This window comes from Lolium rigidum, chromosome 7 (assembly GCF_022539505.1).
Source record: "Lolium rigidum isolate FL_2022 chromosome 7, APGP_CSIRO_Lrig_0.1, whole genome shotgun sequence".
Lineage (NCBI taxonomy): Eukaryota > Viridiplantae > Streptophyta > Magnoliopsida > Poales > Poaceae > Lolium > Lolium rigidum.
In genome coordinates this window covers 49419920-49440836 of record NC_061514.1, presented here as the reverse complement: position 1 = coordinate 49440836, position 20917 = coordinate 49419920, and the positions used below count along the sequence as shown (strand labels likewise).

Genomic DNA, 20917 nt, shown 5'->3' with positions numbered 1-20917 from the left:
AATCTTGGCTGCTGTATCCGCCTGAATGGGCTCACAGCTTTCGCTTGCTAGCCAATTTCCCTATCAGTCTGAGGTACGATTCTCAACGGCAAAAAAGAGCCATAACCTTGTCGATCTCTTGATACTAGCAACATACAGGAATCTGTTCTTTTTTAGACTCGCACACGAATCTTTGCTGAATAGGATTGTAGGAAGCAATGGTCAGTGAGGGAGAGCCGTCAGCGTCCACCACCAAACCGGACAAAATCCCAACAAAAAATTAACCAAAATCCAACGGGGCGAGCACTGACGACGAGCCACTGATCGCTCACGGATCCATCATCACCAAACGCCCCCGAGCTCACTCGCGCCGAGGTTCGCCACCACCCACTCCCGATCCCTCCCGTCGCCACCCACCACCACCACCACCCCTCAAAATCTCATCTTGTATTGTTTCCCAATCCCACCCGCCCACCACTCCTCTCCCACCCCGACGCGCGCGCCACCACGATGAGAGGCCTCCTCGCGTGCGCCACGCTGGCCCGCCGCGCCGCCAACTCCTCCTCCTCCGGCGGCGGCGCCGCCGCGCGCCGCCACCTCGCCGGCGCGGCGGTGGCCGCCGAGGCGGAGCTCAAGAAGACGGCGCTCTACGACTTCCACGTCGCGCACGGGGGCAAGATGGTGCCCTTCGCCGGCTGGAGCATGCCCATCCAGTACAAGGACACCATCATGGACTCCACCCTCAACTGCCGCGCCAACGGCAGCCTCTTCGACGTCTCCCACATGTGCGGCCTCAGCCTCCACGGCTCCCAGGCCATCCCCTTCCTCGAGTCCCTCGTCGTCGCCGACGTCGCCGCGCTCAAGGACGGCACGGGGTCCCTCACCGTCTTCACCAACGAGAAGGGCGGCGCCATCGACGACTCCGTCGTCACCAAGGTCACCGACACCCACATCTACCTCGTCGTCAACGCTGGGTGCAGGGACAAGGACCTCGCCCACATCGGGGCGCACATGGAGGCCTTCCAGAAGAAGGGAGGCGACGTCAAGTGGCACATACACGACGAGCGCTCCCTCCTCGCCTTGCAGGTCAGTCACAACGCTTTCTTGCTCGCCTCTTCATCTTACAAATTGACGCAGGTTGCTCCTCATCGTCCCTCAGTTAATTGAGATTGCTTGCCTTCTCAAGTTTTGATTCCTTACAACAAGACGCAATGCTCTATCTGAGTAGTAGTTGAGCAGGTTTGCAATGTCATTTTCTCAGTTGGTGGACCTAAAGTTTCTGTGTAATCCAGAGATTCCTGGATCAGATTGTAACATAAGACATTCCTCCTGATAGAAAAGGCAGTGCTTCAGCAGAAAATTCAGGGTTCCTTGAAATTGTGAAAACAGCTCATAAAAAAAAACTAGTACTAATTTATGGAAGCAGTCTTTCTATTCTATTCTATTCTGAACTGTTTTATGGAAGTAGTAAATTTTCACTTCAATGGTAGTAGATATATTTCTCCTAGTACATGTACTAGTTGATGAATTTATAGGTAGACATTGTTGTAACTTGTTCCTTGACATAAGCAGGGCCCTCTTGCTGCACCAACTCTCCAGTTCCTAACAAAAGAAGATTTGACCAAAATGTACTTCAGTGACTTCAAGATAATTGACATCAATGGTTCTACGTGCTTCCTCACCAGAACTGGGTATGCTCCCTTCCATCCTTCACTTCCAGTTTCCAGATTATGACACTGCTCCTTCTCCTTCTTTTAATCCCAGGACGAGTCCACAAAAGAGCATCAGTCCTAACTTTTACCATCATTAACCTTGTCTATCATACTTGAAACATAACTCAAATCACCTCCTGTTCAATCTGGCATGCCAAATTGAGTATGTGGAATGCTATTTGGTTCTTAAAGTCAGTTGTAAACTGACAAATTATTTTAATTTTCCAAAATTCAACTGTATAGGATTTTAAATCAGTTCTGTATATCCACACTTTATTTGCATACATGATATATTTGTGTTTCCAGCATCTATGTCATTATCTTCGATCTTTCTACTTTCTAGTTCTGGAAAAATTAAAACCGGCGGTAGCAGATTCTTCTATTTTCTTTCTGATGATGAAGGTCCTCTTCCATTTACCCCAAATTATATTATTTCTTTGAACACTGTATTATGGTTCTAAAAGATTTCTTATTGCAGTTACACTGGTGAAGATGGATTTGAAATCTCTGTGCCATCAGAGAATGCGGTCGATCTTGCAAAGGCCCTGCTGGAGAAATCTGAAGGCAAGATAAGGTTGACTGGCCTGGGTGCCCGTGACAGTCTTCGCCTGGAGGCTGGCCTCTGCCTGTACGGCAACGACATGGAGCAACACGTCACGCCAGTTGAGGCCGGCCTCTCGTGGGCGATCGGCAAGAGGAGGAAAGCGGAGGGTGGCTTCCTGGGCGCGGATGTGATCCTCAAGCAGCTCAAGGAAGGCCCGAAGATTAGGCGTGTAGGCATCTTTTCACAAGGACCACCCCCGCGGAGTCACAGCGAGATCGTGAGCAGCACCGGGGAGAACATCGGTGAGGTGACCAGCGGAGGGTTCAGCCCGTGCCTGAAGAAGAACATCGCCATGGGGTATGTGAAGAACGGCCTGCACAAGGCCGGGACGGAGTTCAAGGTGGTCGTCCGTGGGAAGTCATACGACGCTGTTGTCACCAAGATGCCCTTTGTGCCCACCAAGTACTACAAGGGCCCTTAGATTGTACAAAAAAGGATGCAGTTTTCTCTTGGAATTCTCCCGTGGCAGCTTGTTCAAGACATGCTGCTTGAATGCTGCAACTGTAACCTCTGTCAGGCTTCCTCTTACAGCTTGACATTTCATCTCTACCCATCAAATAATATATACCAGTGCGTGGTGTTTTTCCAGAAGTGAAGTGTATGCCACGTTTGGGGGCCGATGCGTGTTGATAGGTGCGCAACAGTTTTCAATTAGATGTTGCAGAACGCCAGAGACCAGTGCTGTGCGCGCTACCCTTGAGATGGTCATAACTCCAAGATGTCAAATATGTAGTTCGTACTAGTTTTCGTGTGTCCAGTTGTGAATTTGTGATCGCTCCTCGGTAATACTTATATGGCACAATCAATAATATGATACCACAAGTATCATTTTTCCTATTCATGCAGAACCTGAATCAACAGAAACCTTTGAACCTGAACTAACTAGGTAGGGCAAAGCTGACCAAACAAATAGCAAATACAACTACATCACACATCAGTGTAAACCTGAATTCAAAACAATACAGTGCTCGTAAGAACACACCCAAGCATGATAATTTCAATATTTTTTCTTCCAAATTCAGGAACATGTCAACATACAATGCTACACCTCAGCAAAGGTCCAAGCTCACTTTCTAGATGGAGGGAGCAAGAACCCATATATTAAGTTAGATGCATTACACTTCGCAGCAAACCTGGCGATGAGCTGATTCAAAAGATTGGGGATATGCCAAAATTATATGCTTCCAGCTATTGGTCTCCATTAATGTTTGCAGACTAGAAGGAGATAGGTTTTGGATAAATTGCAGGCACTTTACCATTCCAAATTCAACAACCTGTCAGCATATGATGGTAACGTAGATGGCGGGGGCAAGATGTCATATAAATCCGTAGCTTTGTCAGACCCATTACACTTTGCAGCAAGCTTGGCAATGAGCTCATTCAAAACATAGGGATGTGACAGAATTATATGCTTCCAGCTATTGGTCGCCATTAATTTTTGCAGACTTGAGGAAGATACGTTTTGGAGGAATTGCAAGCACTTCTCCTTCAACCTATGGCAATGGTACTGCACAGCTATATCAAGAATTTTTGGTACCGTGATTTCACCTATGGCCTTGGACAACAGCTCTTCACAGGAGAACCTAAGGTGTTGGAGATCATATCTGCCTGCCGCCACAGTCAAGTCCTTCAGCCATTCCAGCCACATTTCAAAACGTGTTGTTTCTGCCTTGACTTCTGCTTCTTCCCGCTCCATGTCAGGAAATGCATCTGTGTAGATGAAAGTGAGCAAAGCCTTGAACACTTGAGCTTTCATGTCTTTGATCTGTATGACATCTGCCTTGGTGCCCTCCTTCACGGAGCCAAAGAGCAGCGCCGTGAAGACCGTAGATCGGGACGCAAGCACACACCGGTGTGCAAGGAATATCTCGCCGCTAACCTCAAATGTTACATCAGCGCCCACCTTTGTTTGAAGGAGATGGTTGAAATGCTGACTTATGCAAGACAGTGGCACCTTAGTGTTGAGGTCCTCGCAAATCATGATGTCAAACCGGATGGTGAAACAATCGTTCTTAAGATTCTCTGATTGTTCAAGCACATCTCTTTTTATAAAATTCGAATCGCCCCAAGCTCCATTAATATCATTGCTGCAGAAGGTGCATACATAAGCAGCACGAATGAGTGTTGCCTCTTGCTTCTCAACCTCATCAATGAAACTAAACCTGAACCACGCCTTCACAGGTCTTGCAGCACCGTCATCATCATCAACAAGGGCAGCAAAGAGAGAGATGTAGTCTGCATACTCCGAGTTGAAACCGTTGGGTAAGTAATCGATGCACCAGCGATGGCCTCCTACAATGAATGGGCGAGATCTGATGCCCACGCCATTGTCTAGCCTTTTGGTCTGCGAGTACCCATCCACTACTAGCAGGTGGTACCCGCTGGCCGCGCCCGAGTCGACAACCGACATGGTGGAAGACGACAGCCCGACATCGGTCAAGACAGATACACCGGCGAACGGCGTGACGAATCTGCAAGTGGGCACAGATATATTCCAGTGAATATGTGCGACATTACTGTGGAGAGATACCCCGAATAGTTCCTACACACTCACGCCAGTACATTTCAGGAACATCCCAGTAACTGCAACACTAGAAATCTGAAGTTTCAGAGTTGAGATCCAGGATTAGAGGGGCGAAACCTGGGCATGACCTGCTGCCTCGCAACAGGTGAACTCTCAGCTTGCACGCCCCCGCTACCAGGTCGAGTGTCATGTCCGAAGCCATCGAAAAGTCGCCGCTTTGCTCGCCGCGCTAGCCCCGCGCCCCAGCGAAGCGCGCCGCGGCCGGCGGCAGTACGAGGACGCCGGGCCGTTGCCTGCGCACCGCGGGGAGCACGCCGTACGCCGGTCCTTGCTTTTCTCTGCAACATCCTCCCCGATGCGCGGCCCGACCGCTCACAGCCGCAGCACGAGTGTCACTCACTCTCACCCGCAGAGAGGCGCCGGCGGCTCGTGGTTGCTCTGAACTTAACTTCAGAAGGGTTCGTGGCCCGCAGAGTCTGAAGAGAGTTAGGGTTTGTCATTGAGAAGTTAGAACGAACTACATTGTGCTTGTGCGGCCCATTACATTGCACTGCCTGTATGGCCTTTTGTTTCCTTGGAATTCTTAATTTTCTTTGCACTTTGTTGGGCTGTGAAGTCTATTTAGATGGAAGAGTTCGGCTTTGAACTAACGAAGACAGCAACATGGGCTAGGAGTTACACCATGAGTTATAACACACACGCAAAGCGCACACCGAAATCAAGAACAAAACATAACACATAAAACGTTAAGTCGGAGCGCCAACTTGATCCAGGATGAGGGAGCCTTGTCTTCTGTTGCACTTGAGCAATCACAACCATGTTCACACCAACAAGCCTCCACCGCACCAAAACTACATCCGAAGGGGAACTCGTCGACGGGACGATAGTCTACCAGAGCTTGAGGATCCAAAGGAGGAGGGGGGGTCTTGCGACGACGCCTCCAAGAAGGTACATGGTGCAAGAACACGTCATCGTCATTGGTAGAGACCTAGGTCCTGCAAAGTTTTCACCAAAAACCGAAACCACCACCCTTAGAGCTCAGGTTAGGTTCAGACCAACAAACGTAACATCTTTCACTGACATTGGTCGAAGGCACACCGGGAGCAGCTATGGCCAGACGCCGACCTAGCAAAGCCCCCCAAGGCGCTAGGAAAACCGCCAGTAACCGCAACAAAGCTGTGTAAAAGCAACTAGGCCGACATTGCGCGAGGGCTGCGACACCAGTGAGAGGTCACATGGTGATCCACAGGAAACTACCAGGGAGGCTAGCCTGAAGCGAGGCCACCGAGGGCGTAGTTTCAGGCGGAGGGACGAAGTCCATCAATTCAAACTAGAGGGATACTACCGGGACGCCTTCAACAAGGGAACGACGCCCGCAAATTTCACCGTCACCGGTGCAGGCCAAAGCCATGCACACATTTCGCCGAGGTCCAACCCGATCAAAATTTCGGTCGCCATTGCGTGGACGCAAAGCGGACATAGCAGAGATAACTGCCGTGCTACCAAGCTAAGTCACACTATGGTCCAGTCCCAACTAGACACACCCACATAATGAATGCAAGAGCTAGCTGGCTAGGCGGGCTAGATCCAGATCTAGACGTCACCAAGGACGCTAGATGGGCGGCACCACGACGATTGCACCATCCCAACACGCCAACACCAGCACTAGCGCAACCAAACTGGTCGTAGGAAAAAATAGACTACAACCGCGGGAGCAACTGCAGTACTGAGCATGCTGTCACCCCGACAAGCACTTGCCAGCCCAAGGACCCAATGCTAGATTGCCTATCACGACGTCGCTCACAGCGATGCCAAACTGCCAGAAGCCCAACAAGCTAGATTTCGGCAAATCTGAGTGGGCAAGTCGAACGTCATCTGGCCACCACACAAGTCTGGTACCTACCGCTAAGACGCCTCCATCTACCACAGCCATCCGTCCACGACGGAGCACACATCAGGCCGCGATGAGGAAAAGCAACGGTATGAGAACGGTCGGGCCCACCAGACCCATATCTAGGCCCACGGGCCCAGATCTGGTGATACATCCAAAACGTATCTACTTTCCCGAACACTTTTGCTATTGTTTTGTCTCTAATTTGTGTATTTTGGATACAACTAACACGGACTAACGCTGTTTTCAGCAGAATTGCCCTGGTGTCTTATTTTGGTGCAGAAAATCAACTTTCAGGAAAATCCCCGGAAATAATTGCAATGGGCCTATTTTCACAGAAGACTTACGGAGCCAGAAGCCGAGACGGAGGGGAGCCACGAGGTGCGCATACCATATGGCGGCGCGGTGGGCCCCTGGGCCGCGCCGCCCTATGGTGACGCTGCCTCGGCCAGCCCCCGACGCTCCCCTCTGGACTATTTAAAGCCCTTGACCTAAAAACGCACGGGGGGTTCGACCAATTTGACAGAAGACATCCAGAACTCCGCCGCCATCGCGAAACCCAATTTCGGGATCAGAAACTCCGTTCTGGCACCCTGCCGGGACGGGGAATTGGAGGAGATCATCGCCATCATCACCACCGACGCCTCTCCATCGACCATCCATGTTTCCCCCATCCATGTGTGAGTAAATCTCTCGCTGTAGGCTGAAGGGGATGGTAGGGATTGGATGAGATTGTTCATGTAATAGCCATAAGATTGTTAGGGCATAGTGCCTAGTATCCGTTGTTGGTACTTTTATGATATTGTTGCAACTTGTTATGCTTAATGCTTGTCACTAGGGCCCGAGTGCCATGATTTCAGATCTGAACATGTTATTGATTCATGATGATATTCATTGTTTTATGATCTTACCTGCAAGTTGTATACACATATTGTTGTCCGGAACCCGAGGCCCCAAAGTGACAGAAATTGGGACAACCGGAGGGGAAGGCTGTGATATGAGGATCACATGTGTTCACGGAGTTGAAAGTGCATGGAGCCCCCATGTGTGGTTTTGGTAATTAATGACAATCCCTATGGACTAATGTTTGCATTGAGTTATATTTGTAGGAGTTGTCCATAGGCAATTCTTGAACCATATGTTGGCTTCAAGGTTGCAATAAGAAGAAATTGATGAAGGATATCAAGTGTCAAGTATGTCTTGAAGATGAAGATGAAGTGAGCCCTCAAGCTACTTCAAGACATCAACATGATGAAGAATGAAGAAATGAAGTGCAAGTTCAAGATGAGCCATCTCGAAGAGATCCTTTGCTTGAGTCTTGCCATCCATATGGTGATCATGGATATGTGAAGATGCGCCGAAGAAGAAGCTCTCCCATGGTGGATTATGGGGGAGCAATCCACAAGACTTCGTCAAGCAAGCACAAGCAAGAAAGGCGTTCCATCTTGTTGAGGTCAAGATCGTCGTCATCGAGCTCAAGTGGAATGCGCAAGTATAAGGTTTGCTCTTGATAGGGTTTGTTTCTCACCGGTCTCATAGTGTAGTTGGAGACCGGTTTATAGTTTAGTTGCCGTACTATCAAGAGGGCTCTCGAGTGAGTAACTCGATCGTATCGTTCGGAGAGAGCTCAAACCTTTGCATCCTTGCATCATCTTTCTTGGTTGTTATTTGGACCTTATCCATGTGATGTTTTAGAGCTTGTGCTTATTCTCATGACAAGCTCTAGTTCATCGAAAACGGATTTCGCATAGATCACTTGTTGCGTTTTCGAGTTTGGTTCATCATCTTTCTTGGTTGTTATTTGGACCTTATCCATGTGATGTTTTAGAGCTTGTGCTTATTCTCATGACAAGCTCTAGTTCATCGAAACGGATTTCGCATAGATCACTTGTTGCGTTTTCGAGTTTGGTTCATCATCTTTCTTGGTTTTATTTGGATCTTATCCATGTGATGTTTTAGAGCTTGTGCTTATTCTCATGACAAGCTCTAGTTCATTGAGAATGGTTTTTCCATGGGCAACTTGTTGCATTTTCAAGATTGGAGGTTTTACCTAGGTATGTCTTTTTGAGATAGGTCAAACCTTTCTTCATTTGTTTCTATCCTCCTTTGCTGGACTATGATGTTTCTATGCATATTGTTGTAGAGCTCATTGTTGTGATTTCAACGAGCCCAAGATCATCGAAATCGGAGTCCGGATGCAAAAGTTATGCCCGTTTTAGTTTTGGTGTTTCGCAGTTTTCTTAGGCCGGATATTTTGGAAATATCCGGGCCGGATTATCCGGGCCGGATATTTCGGAAATATCCGGCCCCCCCGAAATCGTCTAAGGACCGGAAGAAAAGCAGCTCTGGATAGGGGCCGGTTTTTTGGCCGGATTTTGTCCAGGTTTTGTCCCTGAGGCCGGATTATCCGGCCCCCGGATAATCCGGCCCCAACTTGGGCCGGAATATCCGGCCCTGTTTTTGCCCAAACGGCTTGATTTTCTTGGGGGGTATAAATACCCCCCTTCTTCCTCCTTGGGCTGTGCTTCTCTCACTCTCTCTCCCCTCCATTGTTGAACTAGAGAAGCTTGCTCCATCTCTCAATCCCTCCATGATTCTTGCCCCCATTTGAGGGAAAAGAGAGAGGAGATCTAGATCTACATTTCTACCAATCAAATCCATCTCTTTGTGAGTGGAACTCTCTAGATCTTGATCTTGGTGTTCTTTGTGAATTCCTTTGTTCTTCCTCTCTTATTCCCCCAATAGCTTTTGTAGCTTTGTTGGAATTTGAGAGAGAAGGACTTGAGCATCTTTGTGGTGTTCTTGCCATTGCATTTGGTGCATCGGTTTGAGTTCTCCACGGTGATTCGTGGTGGTGAAAGCAAGAAGGTTGTTACTCTTGGGTTCTTGGAACCCTAGACGGACTCTAGGCCTTTGTGGCGGTTTGTTGGGAGCCTCCAATTAAGTTGTGGATGTGTGCCCCAATCTTTGTGTAAGGCCCGGTTTCCGCCTCGAAGGAAATCCCTTAGTGGAACCGTGACCTAGGCCTTTGTGGCGAGGGTCACCGGAGATTTAGGTGAGGCGCCTTCGTGGCGTTCGGTGTGTGGTGTGAGTACCGCATCTTGGGGTGAGGCCTTTGTGGCGTTGGTGTGCATCGAGCAACCACACCTCAAGGTGAGCCTCTTGTGGCGTTCGGGAGCACTAAGCAACCGCACCTCTCCACCGGAGATTAGCACTCGCAAGAGTGTGAACTCCGGGATAAATCATCGTCTCCCGCGTGCCTCGGTTATCTCTATACCCGAGCTCTTTACTTATGCACTTTACCTTGTGATAGCCATCGTGCTTGAAGTTATATATATCTTGCTATCACATACTTGCTTGTATTGCTTAGCATAAGTTGTTGGTGCACATAGGTGAACTCTTGCTTAGAATAAGTTGTTGGTGCACATAGGTGAACCATAGTATATAGGCTTTGGGCTTGACAAAGTAAACGCTAGTTTTATTCCGCATTTGTTAAGCCCATCTCGTAAAAGTTTTAAATCGCCTATTCACCCCCCCTCTAGGCGACATCCGTGTCCTTTCAATTGGTATCGGAGCAAGGTCTCTCATTCTTAGGCTTCACCGCCTTGAGAGTAAAGATGTCGGTTAGGGGATTAGATCACAATAACTTGTTTATATTTGATGGCACAAATTATGATCTATGGAAAATTTATGTGCTTAATATTTTGCGGGTATTTCCCCGAACATGGAGCGATTTCTTGACATGGGTTTTTCTTCTCCTAAGGATCCCCAAAATTTATCTTATGAGGAGAAGAAAAACTCTTGTCTCGATGCTCTTGCTTCTCATGTGTTTTCCATTGTTGTGAGCAATGTAGTTACTTCTTCAATCATGCCTTTTGGGAGCGCTCATGAATTATGGACAAAACTTCGAGATAAATATGATGTGTCCAATATCATTGAGGATGATTGTATTGCTTCCACTTCCGGCCGTGATGAGTTCTCATCTTCATCCACTTCACCAAAGTGTTTCAAGACACAAGGTAATGATATGGTGAGTGGTGATGGAAATTGCAATGTTGGTATTGAGCTTACTATTGATGATCCTTCATCTATATCTCATTGCAATGGTTCATCTTTGGACTTAAACACATCTAGCACTAGAAATGATTTACATTCTTGTGTTGATAGTCCTTGCATATCATGTGTAAGTTGCTTGAAAAAATCTAATGATGATATGCTTGCATTGTCTTGTGGCCATGATAAAAATGATTCTATTTCCTCTAGTTGTTGTGTGTCTAACAATGTAGAGGAAACCAAAGATTCTATTGGTCAAGACAAGATCTTGAAAGGAGCCTCAAGTAACTCCTCATCTTTATTTCACGGTCCTCATATATGCCTTATGGCCAAGGGTTCCACGGTACCTCCTACCATGGAACCTAATATGTCTCGTGGTGATAAGAATGAGGATGAATATGAAGAAGAGGATTGGGTTGTCTCTCTACGCGATAAGGGTAAGAGTGTATTCAAGATTATTTGCAAAGATAAAATTGCTAGCACTCACTTCTTTGAAATCTTGACTACCGCTATTGAGAGCCAAAAACTTATTTGGATGCATGAGAACACCATTGATAAAAAGGGTGCTCTTGAACGAGAGTATGCCGATGATGTAGCATCTTTAAAGAATGAACTTGAAGAAGAACAAACCATCAAGGAAGCTCTTGAGGAGACCTTTGCTCTAGAATTGTCTAGAGAAAAGGAAAACCATGATAGAGCTCTTGAGATGGCAAATGAACTAAAGCTAAAAAATGATAAGCTTGTGTTTGTTAATTCTAAACTCCTTGAGGATTTTGAGCAACTCAAAAAGGGCTCAAGGGTCATTGAGAGTACGCTCACCAAACTCACCGAGTCGCATGAGCAACTTAAAGCTTCTTATCTAAAAGTGCATGCCAACTTGCCTTCTCCTATTGCTATTGATAATGATGCTTGTGCTACTAACTCTACTTCTTGTGAAGCATCTACCTTGAAGGAGAATGTTGAGCTAAGGGCTCAACTTGATTTGCTAACTAGCAATTATGGGAAATTGGAAGAAAATCATGGAAAGCTTGCTAGCTCCCATGAGGATCTTCTAGCCTCTCATGATAGGCTAAAGTTAGCTCATGAGGCTATCATATCTAAGGCAACACCTTGTGAGCCTCATGTGGGTACTAGCACTACTACTCAAAATGTTATATTGCCATGTGCTAGTCCTAGTAATTCATCCACTCATAATATTGCTAAATCTTGTGATGAATTATCTTCCTTGCCTTCTTGCTCTAACAATGAAGGTTCTACTTCCTCTAGTACTTGTGTTGTTACTAACCATGTAGAGGAAATCAAAGAGCTCAAGGCTCAAGTCACTTCTTTGAAGAATGACTTGGTAAAGAGTCATGAAGGGAAATGCAAACTTGACACGATGTTAAGTGTGCAACAATCCCCCAATGACAAGAGTGGACTTGGATTCAAATCCAACAACAAGAACAAGTCCAACAACAACAACAACAACAAGAAGAAGGGCCAAGTACAAGTCAAAGACCCGGCCAAGATTGTTTGCTTCAAGTGCAAAATTGAAGGGCACCATGTTAGATCTTGCCCTTTGAAGAAGAAGCAAAAAGGGAAGCGGCCTCAAGCTCAAACTCATATTCAACCTCAAGTTGAAGAAATTCCACTTCCCAAGAAGAATCAAGCCAATGCTCCCATTGTGGAGAAATCTAGTGAGAAGAAGGAGAGGAAAAGAACTTGCTACATATGCCGTGAGAAGGGCCACATCTCCTCTTTTGCACTATTGGTACCTCATCCAACTCTATCTCCATTGATGATGTTTATTCTCTTCGTAAGGATGAGGGTGGCAATGTGTTTGCCAAATATGTTGGTGCTCAAAGTGGTGTCAAGAAAAGAACCATTTGGGTTGCCAAGCCTATTGTGACTAACCTCTTAGGACCCAACTTAGTTGGGGACCAACAATCCAAAACTTGATCAATAGGTGCTTGTTGGTGGGCATTGGAGACTTGATTACATCATGAAGAATTAAGGGATCTTCATCACTTATCTTATCTCAAGCCAAGTCTTTTGGTTATCTTACTTCTATCATACACCCAATGTTCCTCCTTGCGGTAACATGTGCTCAACTCTTTTATATTGAAAGTTACTCGCCCCTTTGCATGTGTTAGTTTTGTTCCTAACATATGTTTGTATATGTTGTGCATCCTACTAGTTTTTCTTGAGAAATCAAGTCTATGTATGTTAGGTTGCACACCATGTATTTGTGTGTGTGTTGGAGCCTCTTTGCATCTTGTTGTATCCTATATGGCTCTTATGAGCGATTAATGGACAATCCCATTTTGGGGGAGTGACATTCCTTTGGGAATTTCATGATCCTAACAATGTGTGTACATGAGGAATACCACTTAGAATTGATATTGCAAGATTATCTAGTCTCTATGTGGTATGTCATCTTCATGAGAAATTCAAATTCTAATGTCCATTAATATCTCTACTTGGATCTTATTTGCCTCTTGTGAAAATAAATTCCTTATCACATTATGGGGGAGTAATAAGCTTTGTGCATATTACAAGCCTAGAAAATGTGAACATTTGAGGTTGTGTCACATAGAATTGATACCGTAATTTATCTCTCTCCTATGTGGCATGTTTGCTCAAACAAGCTCCAATTTGCTTAAATGGCTTCATTGCTAATATCTTTGTGGATCTTATTTGTGAAAGTTTTTCTTGGCATGGTTTTTCACAACGTGTCCATCAATACATTTTTGGAAAACCATGTGCTTCAAGTCATACTATTAATTGCTTTGCATGTTGGTATGAATACTATTAATTGCTTCGCATGTTGGTATGAATACTATTAATTGCCTTGCATGTTGGTATGACTAAATGAAGCTATCAAGAAACTATCTTTGCATGATGGTTAACTCTTATCTTTTACCATATGCTTTGTTCGTTGTAAATATGATCTTATGTATACTTACAAACTACCACCGGGAAATATTTCCTAATACCTCTTGTCCTAGGACAATTGGTAATCAATTATGAGGTAGATATTTATTGATCATATCTACATTGGCTCTTGTGTTTAAATTGCCTTATTTATTGCCATGAATTTGTTGTGCTTTGACTCCCATGTGTCTTCCTTGCATCTTATGGATCTTGTGTTTAAATTGCCTTATTTATTGCCATGAATTTGTTGTGCTTTGACTCCCATGTGTTCTTTTTTCTATTCAAACTTTCTTAGCTTTTTTTAGTAGATATAGGTAGTGTGATGATCCTAGTTGTGTGCATTTTGTATCCATATTCTAAATCCTAGATAATGCACTAATCTTGGGGGAGCTCTCCTATATTTGTTATATAAACTTCTCTTGATCTTTATCAAAAATTTGGTTTTGGGAGTCATAAATTTTCTTTTTGGTACCGTGTGCCATCATAAAAAGTGTCGAGGGTTTGGTTTATTTGTTGGAACCTTGCTCTCTTGGGAGTTGGTTATCTCATTCCTTTGTGCTTAGGTTTAATTAGCTTCTTATAATGAGATAAGTCTTTGGAGTCAATCTTGTGTTGATTTGATTCTTTGATATAATTTGGACAACCATTGTCTCTTGGATTATTTGGTGTTTTGTCCAAATTGTATCTTCCTTTGGTTCTTGAAAGTATTGTGCATGCATATTTAATATATGTATATCTTATGGCATGTGTCACTTTCTTTGATCCAATATATAGGGTAAACTCCATCAAATCCTAATTTGGCTAAGATGTGCATGAAATTCAATTTCATATCTATATGCACATAGAATTGTGGAGTTTGTCCTATATGTTGTAGTGTGTCTAACTACTTCGGACCCAATTAGTTTGGGGACCATTTTGTACTTACCTTTGTGTTAGGTACAATGGATATGCATTGAATGCTTGTCTCACTCTTGGAAAGAAGTGGTGACTCAATGGTAACGTGAGGCAAGCTAGGATGATCAACGAACACATATCTACTACATCCACACCAATGCTATCTTGGTAACAAGTATCTTCTCATGCATACTTTTCTTGTATCCAACCTTATGGTTGCATCTTGGCATGAATCTCTTGATTTGCAAATGTTGTGCTTCTTGCAAAAGTCTTAATGAAACCTCTTTATTGTGAATGTGAGTAATTTGAGATGAGTGCATGTGTTGGGAAGTATTTTAAATCATGCTCATGATTCATCCATCCCAACTATGCCTATCTAGCAATTTTGTTGCATATCAATTCCTCAAGGCTCTCACATGTGCAATATAGATGAAAGTGCAAATTTAGTTACTTCTTTTGGTATCCCCGTTTGTGATACTTGTTGCCTTTTCAAATGCATCCCAACTATCTTCTATCCCTTGTTGATATTTGTGATGTATTTTAGTTGTTTGTGGTTGAAGTTCATGAATGTACAATAAGATAATATTGAGCCTTTGGCCATGCTATTAAGCAAAAATCTTATTGGTATATTGCATGACTTCGTCTTGGATATCATGCTATTTTTCTTGTGTATCTATTTGGTGTGTGCATGTTTCTTTGTGGATAAATATCTTTGTGATATTGTCCACTTAGAGAAACTTATACACATAAGAGATGATACATCTCCATTTGATATCTTTTTTATTTGTTGCATGTTGATTGGTCATGCTAAGAAATATAATTCATTGAAGACTATGATGATGCTTTTTGCTCATCCATATAATAGTCTTATAATATGCTTTATCATGCCTTTCACATATCTTCTTGGTTGAGCCTTTTATTATGGTGCCTCTTACTTTTTGCTCAACTATTTGTTTGTTGCAAGTGTTAAGCTTATTTCTCTATCTATGATCTATTCCAAATGTTTGTGTTTTAAATGGTAATGAGGGAGTGAGGATTCCATGTTATGCATATTGTATTCAAATACAACATTTTAATTTATGCATGTACCTTGGGGAGCTTCCTCATTTGATTTAGAGCACTATCTTGTGGTGATCATTAGAGTTTGATTCACTTGGTATCTTTTGTTTTTGAATGATATTATGGGAGTGATGATTCCATGTTTGTGCACTTTATACTCCAATGCAAATTGTCTAGTTTTGTGCACAAACCTTGGGGAGCTTCCTCATATTATTTAGAGCAATCTTCTTGATCTTATCATAATATCTATCTTTCTTTTGGTATCCTCTTTGTGACTCATTTGGTTGCTTGCTTCATTTGTTGAAGCTTCTTGACTTTGTTATCTTTTTGCAATCTTTGATCCTATCTATAGTGTGATTCCTTCCGAATATTCGCCATTGGATATGTGCATTTGATTCCACTCAAATTATGAGAAATGCACACGCTATGGAGGAACTCTCACTATATTAGCCTTTTAAATTTTTCACCCATTTCGGCAATTGGTGCCAATGGGGGAGAAGTTTGGAGGGTTTAAGGGAATTTGGTTATGTCTTTGCTTTGTGCTTAAGCATGTGCCTTTATTGCATTGCATCTTGTTGCTTTGCATAGTTGAATATTTAGAGGAAACTCCACTAGGCTTTGAATGCCAATATATGCAATGAAAGTCAAGATCATTCACACATGCATATATTATGGGGGAGTTTGCTCTATATATTCAACTTATTTGTTACTTAAATTCCTTATATAAACCCTCTCAAAGAGATTGTCATCAATTACCAAAATGGGGGAGATTGAAAGTGCATGGAGCCCCCATGTGTGGTTTTGGTAATTAATGACAATCCCTATGGACTAATGTTTGCATTGAGTTATATTTGTAGGAGTTGTCCATAGGCAATTCTTGAACCATATGTTGGCTTCAAGGTTGCAATAAGAAGAAATTGATGAAGGATATCAAGTGTCAAGTATGTCTTGAAGATGAAGATGAAGTGAGCCCTCAAGCTACTTCAAGACATCAACATGATGAAGAATGAAGAAATGAAGTGCAAGTTCAAGATGAGCCATCTCGAAGAGATCCTTTGCTTGAGTCTTGCCATCCATATGGTGATCATGGATATGTGAAGATGCGCCGAAGAAGAAGCTCTCCCATGGTGGATTATGGGGGAGCAATCCACAAGACTTCGTCAAGCAAGCACAAGCAAGAAAGGCGTTCCATCTTGTTGAGGTCAAGATCGTCGTCATCGAGCTCAAGTGGAATGCGCAAGTATAAGGTTTGCTCTTGATAGGGTTTGTTTCTCACCGGTCTCATAGTGTAGTTGGAGACCGGTTTATAGTTTAGTTGCCGTACTATCAAGAGGGCTCTCGAGTGAGTAACTCGATCGTATCGTTCGGAGAGAGCTCAAACCTTTGCATCCTTGCATCATCTTTCTTGGTTGTTATTTGGACCTTATCCATGTGATGTTTTAGAGCTTGTGCTTATTCTCATGACAAGCTCTAGTTCATCGAAAACGGATTTCGCATAGATCACTTGTTGCGTTTTCGAGTTTGGTTCATCATCTTTCTTGGTTGTTATTTGGACCTTATCCATGTGATGTTTTAGAGCTTGTGCTTATTCTCATGACAAGCTCTAGTTCATCGAAAACGGATTTCGCATAGATCACTTGTTGCGTTTTCGAGTTTGGTTCATCATCTTTCTTGGTTTTATTTGGATCTTATCCATGTGATGTTTTAGAGCTTGTGCTTATTCTCATGACAAGCTCTAGTTCATTGAGAATGGTTTTTCCATGGGCAACTTGTTGCATTTTCAAGATTGGAGGTTTTACCGGTATGTCTTTTTGAGATAGGTCAAACCTTTCTTCATTTGTTTCTATCCTCCTTTGCTGGACTATGATGTTTCTATGCATATTGTTGTAGAGCTCATTGTTGTGATTTCAACGAGCCCAAGATCATCGAAATCGGAGTCCGGATGCAAAAGTTATGCCCGTTTTAGTTTTGGTGTTTCTGCAGTTTTCTTAGGCCGGATATTTTGGAAATATCCGGGCCGGATTATCCGGGCCGGATATTTCGGAAATATCCGGCCCCCCCGAAATCGTCTAAGGACCGGAAGAAAAGCAGCTCTGGATAGGGGCCGGTTTTTTGCCGGATTTTGTCCAGGTTTTGTCCTCGAGGCCGGATTATCCGGCCCCGGATAATCCGGCCCCAACTTGGGCCGAATATCCGGCCCTGTTTTTGCCCAAACGGCTTGATTTTCTTGGGGGGTATAAATACCCCCCTTCTTCCTCCTTGGGCTGTGCTTCTCTCACTCTCTCTCCCCTCCATTGTTGAACTAGAGAAGCTTGCTCCATCTCTCAATCCCTCCATGATTCTTGCCCCCATTTGAGGGAAAAGAGAGAGGAGATCTAGATCTACATTTCTACCAATCAAATCCATCTCTTTGTGAGTGGAACTCTCTAGATCTTGATCTTGGTGTTCTTTGTGAATTCCTTTGTTCTTCCTCTCTTATTCCCCCAATAGCTTTTGTAGCTTTGTTGGAATTTGAGAGAGAAGGACTTGAGCATCTTTGTGGTGTTCTTGCCATTGCATTTGGTGCATCGGTTTGAGTTCTCCACGGTGATTCGTGGTGGTGAAAGCAAGAAGGTTGTTACTCTTGGGTTCTTGGAACCCTAGACGGACTCTAGGCCTTTGTGGCGGTTTGTTGGGAGCCTCCAATTAAGTTGTGGATGTGTGCCCCAATCTTTGTGTAAGGCCCGGTTTCCGCCTCGAAGGAAATCCCTTAGTGGAACCGTGACCTAGGCCTTTGTGGCGAGGGTCACCGGAGATTTAGGTGAGGCGCCTTCGTGGCGTTCGGTGTGTGGTGTGAGTACCGCATCTTGGGGTGAGGCCTTTGTGGCGTTGGTGTGCATCGAGCAACCACACCTCAAGGTGAGCCTCTTGTGGCGTTCGGGAGCACTAAGCAACCGCACCTCTCCACCGGAGATTAGCACTCGCAAGAGTGTGAACTCCGGGATAAATCATCGTCTCCCGCGTGCCTCGGTTATCTCTATACCCGAGCTCTTTACTTATGCACTTTACCTTGTGATAGCCATCGTGCTTGAAGTTATATATATCTTGCTATCACATACTTGCTTGTATTGCTTAGCATAAGTTGTTGGTGCACATAGGTGAACTCTTGCTTAGAATAAGTTGTTGGTGCACATAGGTGAACCATAGTATATAGGCTTTGGGCTTGACAAAGTAAACGCTAGTTTTATTCCGCATTTGTTAAGCCCATCTCGTAAAAGTTTTAAATCGCCTATTCACCCCCCTCTAGGCGACATCCGTGTCCTTTCAGGAGTGTTAATGCTTTGCTCCGGTATTCTATTAAAAGGAGTACCTTAATTACCAGTAGTTTCCCTAGAGGCCCGGCTGCCAACGGCTGGTAGGACAAAAGATGTTGTGCAAGTTTCTCATTGCGAGCACGTACGACTATATACGGAACACATGCCTATGGTTGTTTAGTACTTGGATACTGTTTTATTATTATCTCGCAAATGCCTTGTCTTGATTATTACATGAGTTATCTTATCCATGCAGACGCCCGTTCATCCATCCCTATGCCTACAATATTTTAATCCCGTTGTTTACTATAATCACTACCGCTGTCCTTATTACACCGCTGCTTATATTTCACTACTGCTATCGCTATAAAACTGTTGCTACTGATAAACTATTGCGAGCAAGTCTGTTTCCAGGTGCAGCTAAATTGACAACTCCGCTGTTAAGGCTTACAAATATTCTTTGGCTCCCCTTGTGTCGAATCAATAAATTGAGTTTTACTTCCCTCGAAGACTGTTGCGATCCCCTATACTTATGGGTCATCAAGACTATTTTCTGGCGCCGTTGCCGGGGAGCATAGCTTTATTTGCAAGTTCACCTGGATTGATATTGTTCGCTGCAAATCCTCCATCATGGGTAAACCTCGCGATACTAAAGTCGCCATATTACCATCCACTACAAGAAAAGGTACAACTCGAGTACCTCTGCTGCTCTTGATTCACCATCCGTAATAAGTCAACTTGTTTCACCACCACAAGCTTCACGTGTTGGTACTTCGCTGAATCTGAAAATTCCTCTCGATAATTTTGATGATGCTTCTACTATGCTTGATGATAATGGTTCATTAGGTCCTTTTCTAGATGCTACAATTGCTAGGTCTAGACAAATTGAAAATACTGAAATTCCTAATGAAAATACTGTTACACCTGTTAATTCACCTGAGTATGTTGAACACTCTAGTGATGATCCTGATGAAGATTATGTGGAACTTGATGATGATTTTATTGATAAATGTAATGCTACTACTGATGCAAGTAACATTAAAAAGCTTCTTGCACAACGTGCTGTTAGATATAAACTGTCTCCTGATCCTAAATTTGTCACGTCTCCTATAAACATTAAGGATAAGGATTATGATTTTTCTCTTGATTTATCTCATATATCTATTGTTGAGAAAAGACCTTTTTGTTGTACTGAAAAAGAAAGTGCTCTAGAGCACATGATTGAGCTTTCTACTTTGAGTAGCTTGTTTTCTGATGATACCAAGAAGCGTACTTATTTTGTTGCTAAATTTTTTCCTTTCTCATTAAAGGATGATGCTAAAACTTGGTATAATAGTTTGCCTCCTGATTTTATTGATAGTCCAAATGGTTTGCTTGATGTTTTCTTTCGAAAATATTTTCCTGCTAGTGCTCAACATATTGCTTTGCAAAAAAATTATCGTTTTGACCAGGAAGATGGAGAGAAATTGCCTGAAGCTTGGGCAAGGTTTTGCTCTCTTCTTAGAGCTCGACCTGGACATGATTTGGAAAAGCATGACTTACTTGATATATTTTATAGTGGACTAACCATTGAGTCTAGGGCATACCTGGATAGTTGTGCTGGTTGTGTTTTCAGGAAAAGAACTCCAGACGAAGCGGAAGAATTATTGGCTAGAATAGGCCAAAATCATGATGATTGGACTACACCTGAACCAACCCCAACACCAATATTGAAGAAGAGGGATATGATTGAATTAAATGATGAAGATATGAGGGAAGCCAAGAAATCTCTTAAAGAGAAAGGTATTAAATCTGAAGATGTGAAGAATTTACCCCCCATAGAAGATTTATGTAAGATAACTCCCCTTCATCCACGATTGAGGTACATTCTCTTCAACGCTTTGATAAAGGAGACATTCCTTATTCAAAACCTCCTAATCAATGTTTAGATGAGTTTGATAATTATGTTGTTAAGCAAGATAACTTTAATATGAGAGTAGAGAATCATCTAATGAA

The 20917-nt window shown here is 43.7% G+C and overlaps 2 protein-coding genes across 2 annotated transcripts; one reads left to right on the top strand and one right to left on the bottom strand.

The window, feature by feature from the left end:
• Positions 1–474: 474 nt before the first annotated feature.
• Positions 475–2886, top strand: LOC124669881 (aminomethyltransferase, mitochondrial-like). Its single transcript, XM_047206416.1, has 3 exons — positions 475–1065; positions 1552–1670; positions 2170–2886. The coding sequence occupies exons 1-3, from the start codon at positions 490–492 to the stop codon at positions 2714–2716; spliced, it is 1242 nt and encodes a 413-aa protein (XP_047062372.1). The 5' UTR covers positions 475–489; the 3' UTR covers positions 2717–2886.
• A 465-nt stretch (positions 2887–3351) lies between these two features.
• LOC124671314 (BTB/POZ and MATH domain-containing protein 2-like) lies at positions 3352–5166 on the bottom strand. Its single transcript, XM_047207704.1, has 2 exons — positions 4937–5166; positions 3352–4766 (listed from the first exon to the last, which is right to left on the bottom strand). Exons 1-2 carry the CDS (start codon positions 5164–5166, stop codon positions 3548–3550), a joined length of 1449 nt encoding a protein of 482 aa, XP_047063660.1. The 3' UTR covers positions 3352–3547.
• Positions 5167–20917: the final 15751 nt, after the last annotated feature.

Excerpts from the sequence above, each read along its gene's own strand:
- LOC124669881 (XM_047206416.1), top strand. The coding sequence starts at position 490 with ATGAGAGGCCTCCTCGCGTGCGCCACGCTGGCCCGCCGCGCCGCCAAC. Across the intron at positions 1,066-1,551 it reads GCTCCCTCCTCGCCTTGCAG|GGCCCTCTTGCTGCACCAAC; the intron begins GTCAGTCACAAC and ends TGACATAAGCAG. Across the intron at positions 1,671-2,169 it reads TGCTTCCTCACCAGAACTGG|TTACACTGGTGAAGATGGAT; the intron begins GTATGCTCCCTT and ends TTCTTATTGCAG.
- LOC124671314 (XM_047207704.1), bottom strand. The coding sequence starts at position 5,166 with ATGTTGCAGAGAAAAGCAAGGACCGGCGTACGGCGTGCTCCCCGCGGT. Across the intron at positions 4,767-4,936 it reads AGGCAGCAGGTCATGCCCAG|ATTCGTCACGCCGTTCGCCG; the intron begins GTTTCGCCCCTC and ends GCCCACTTGCAG.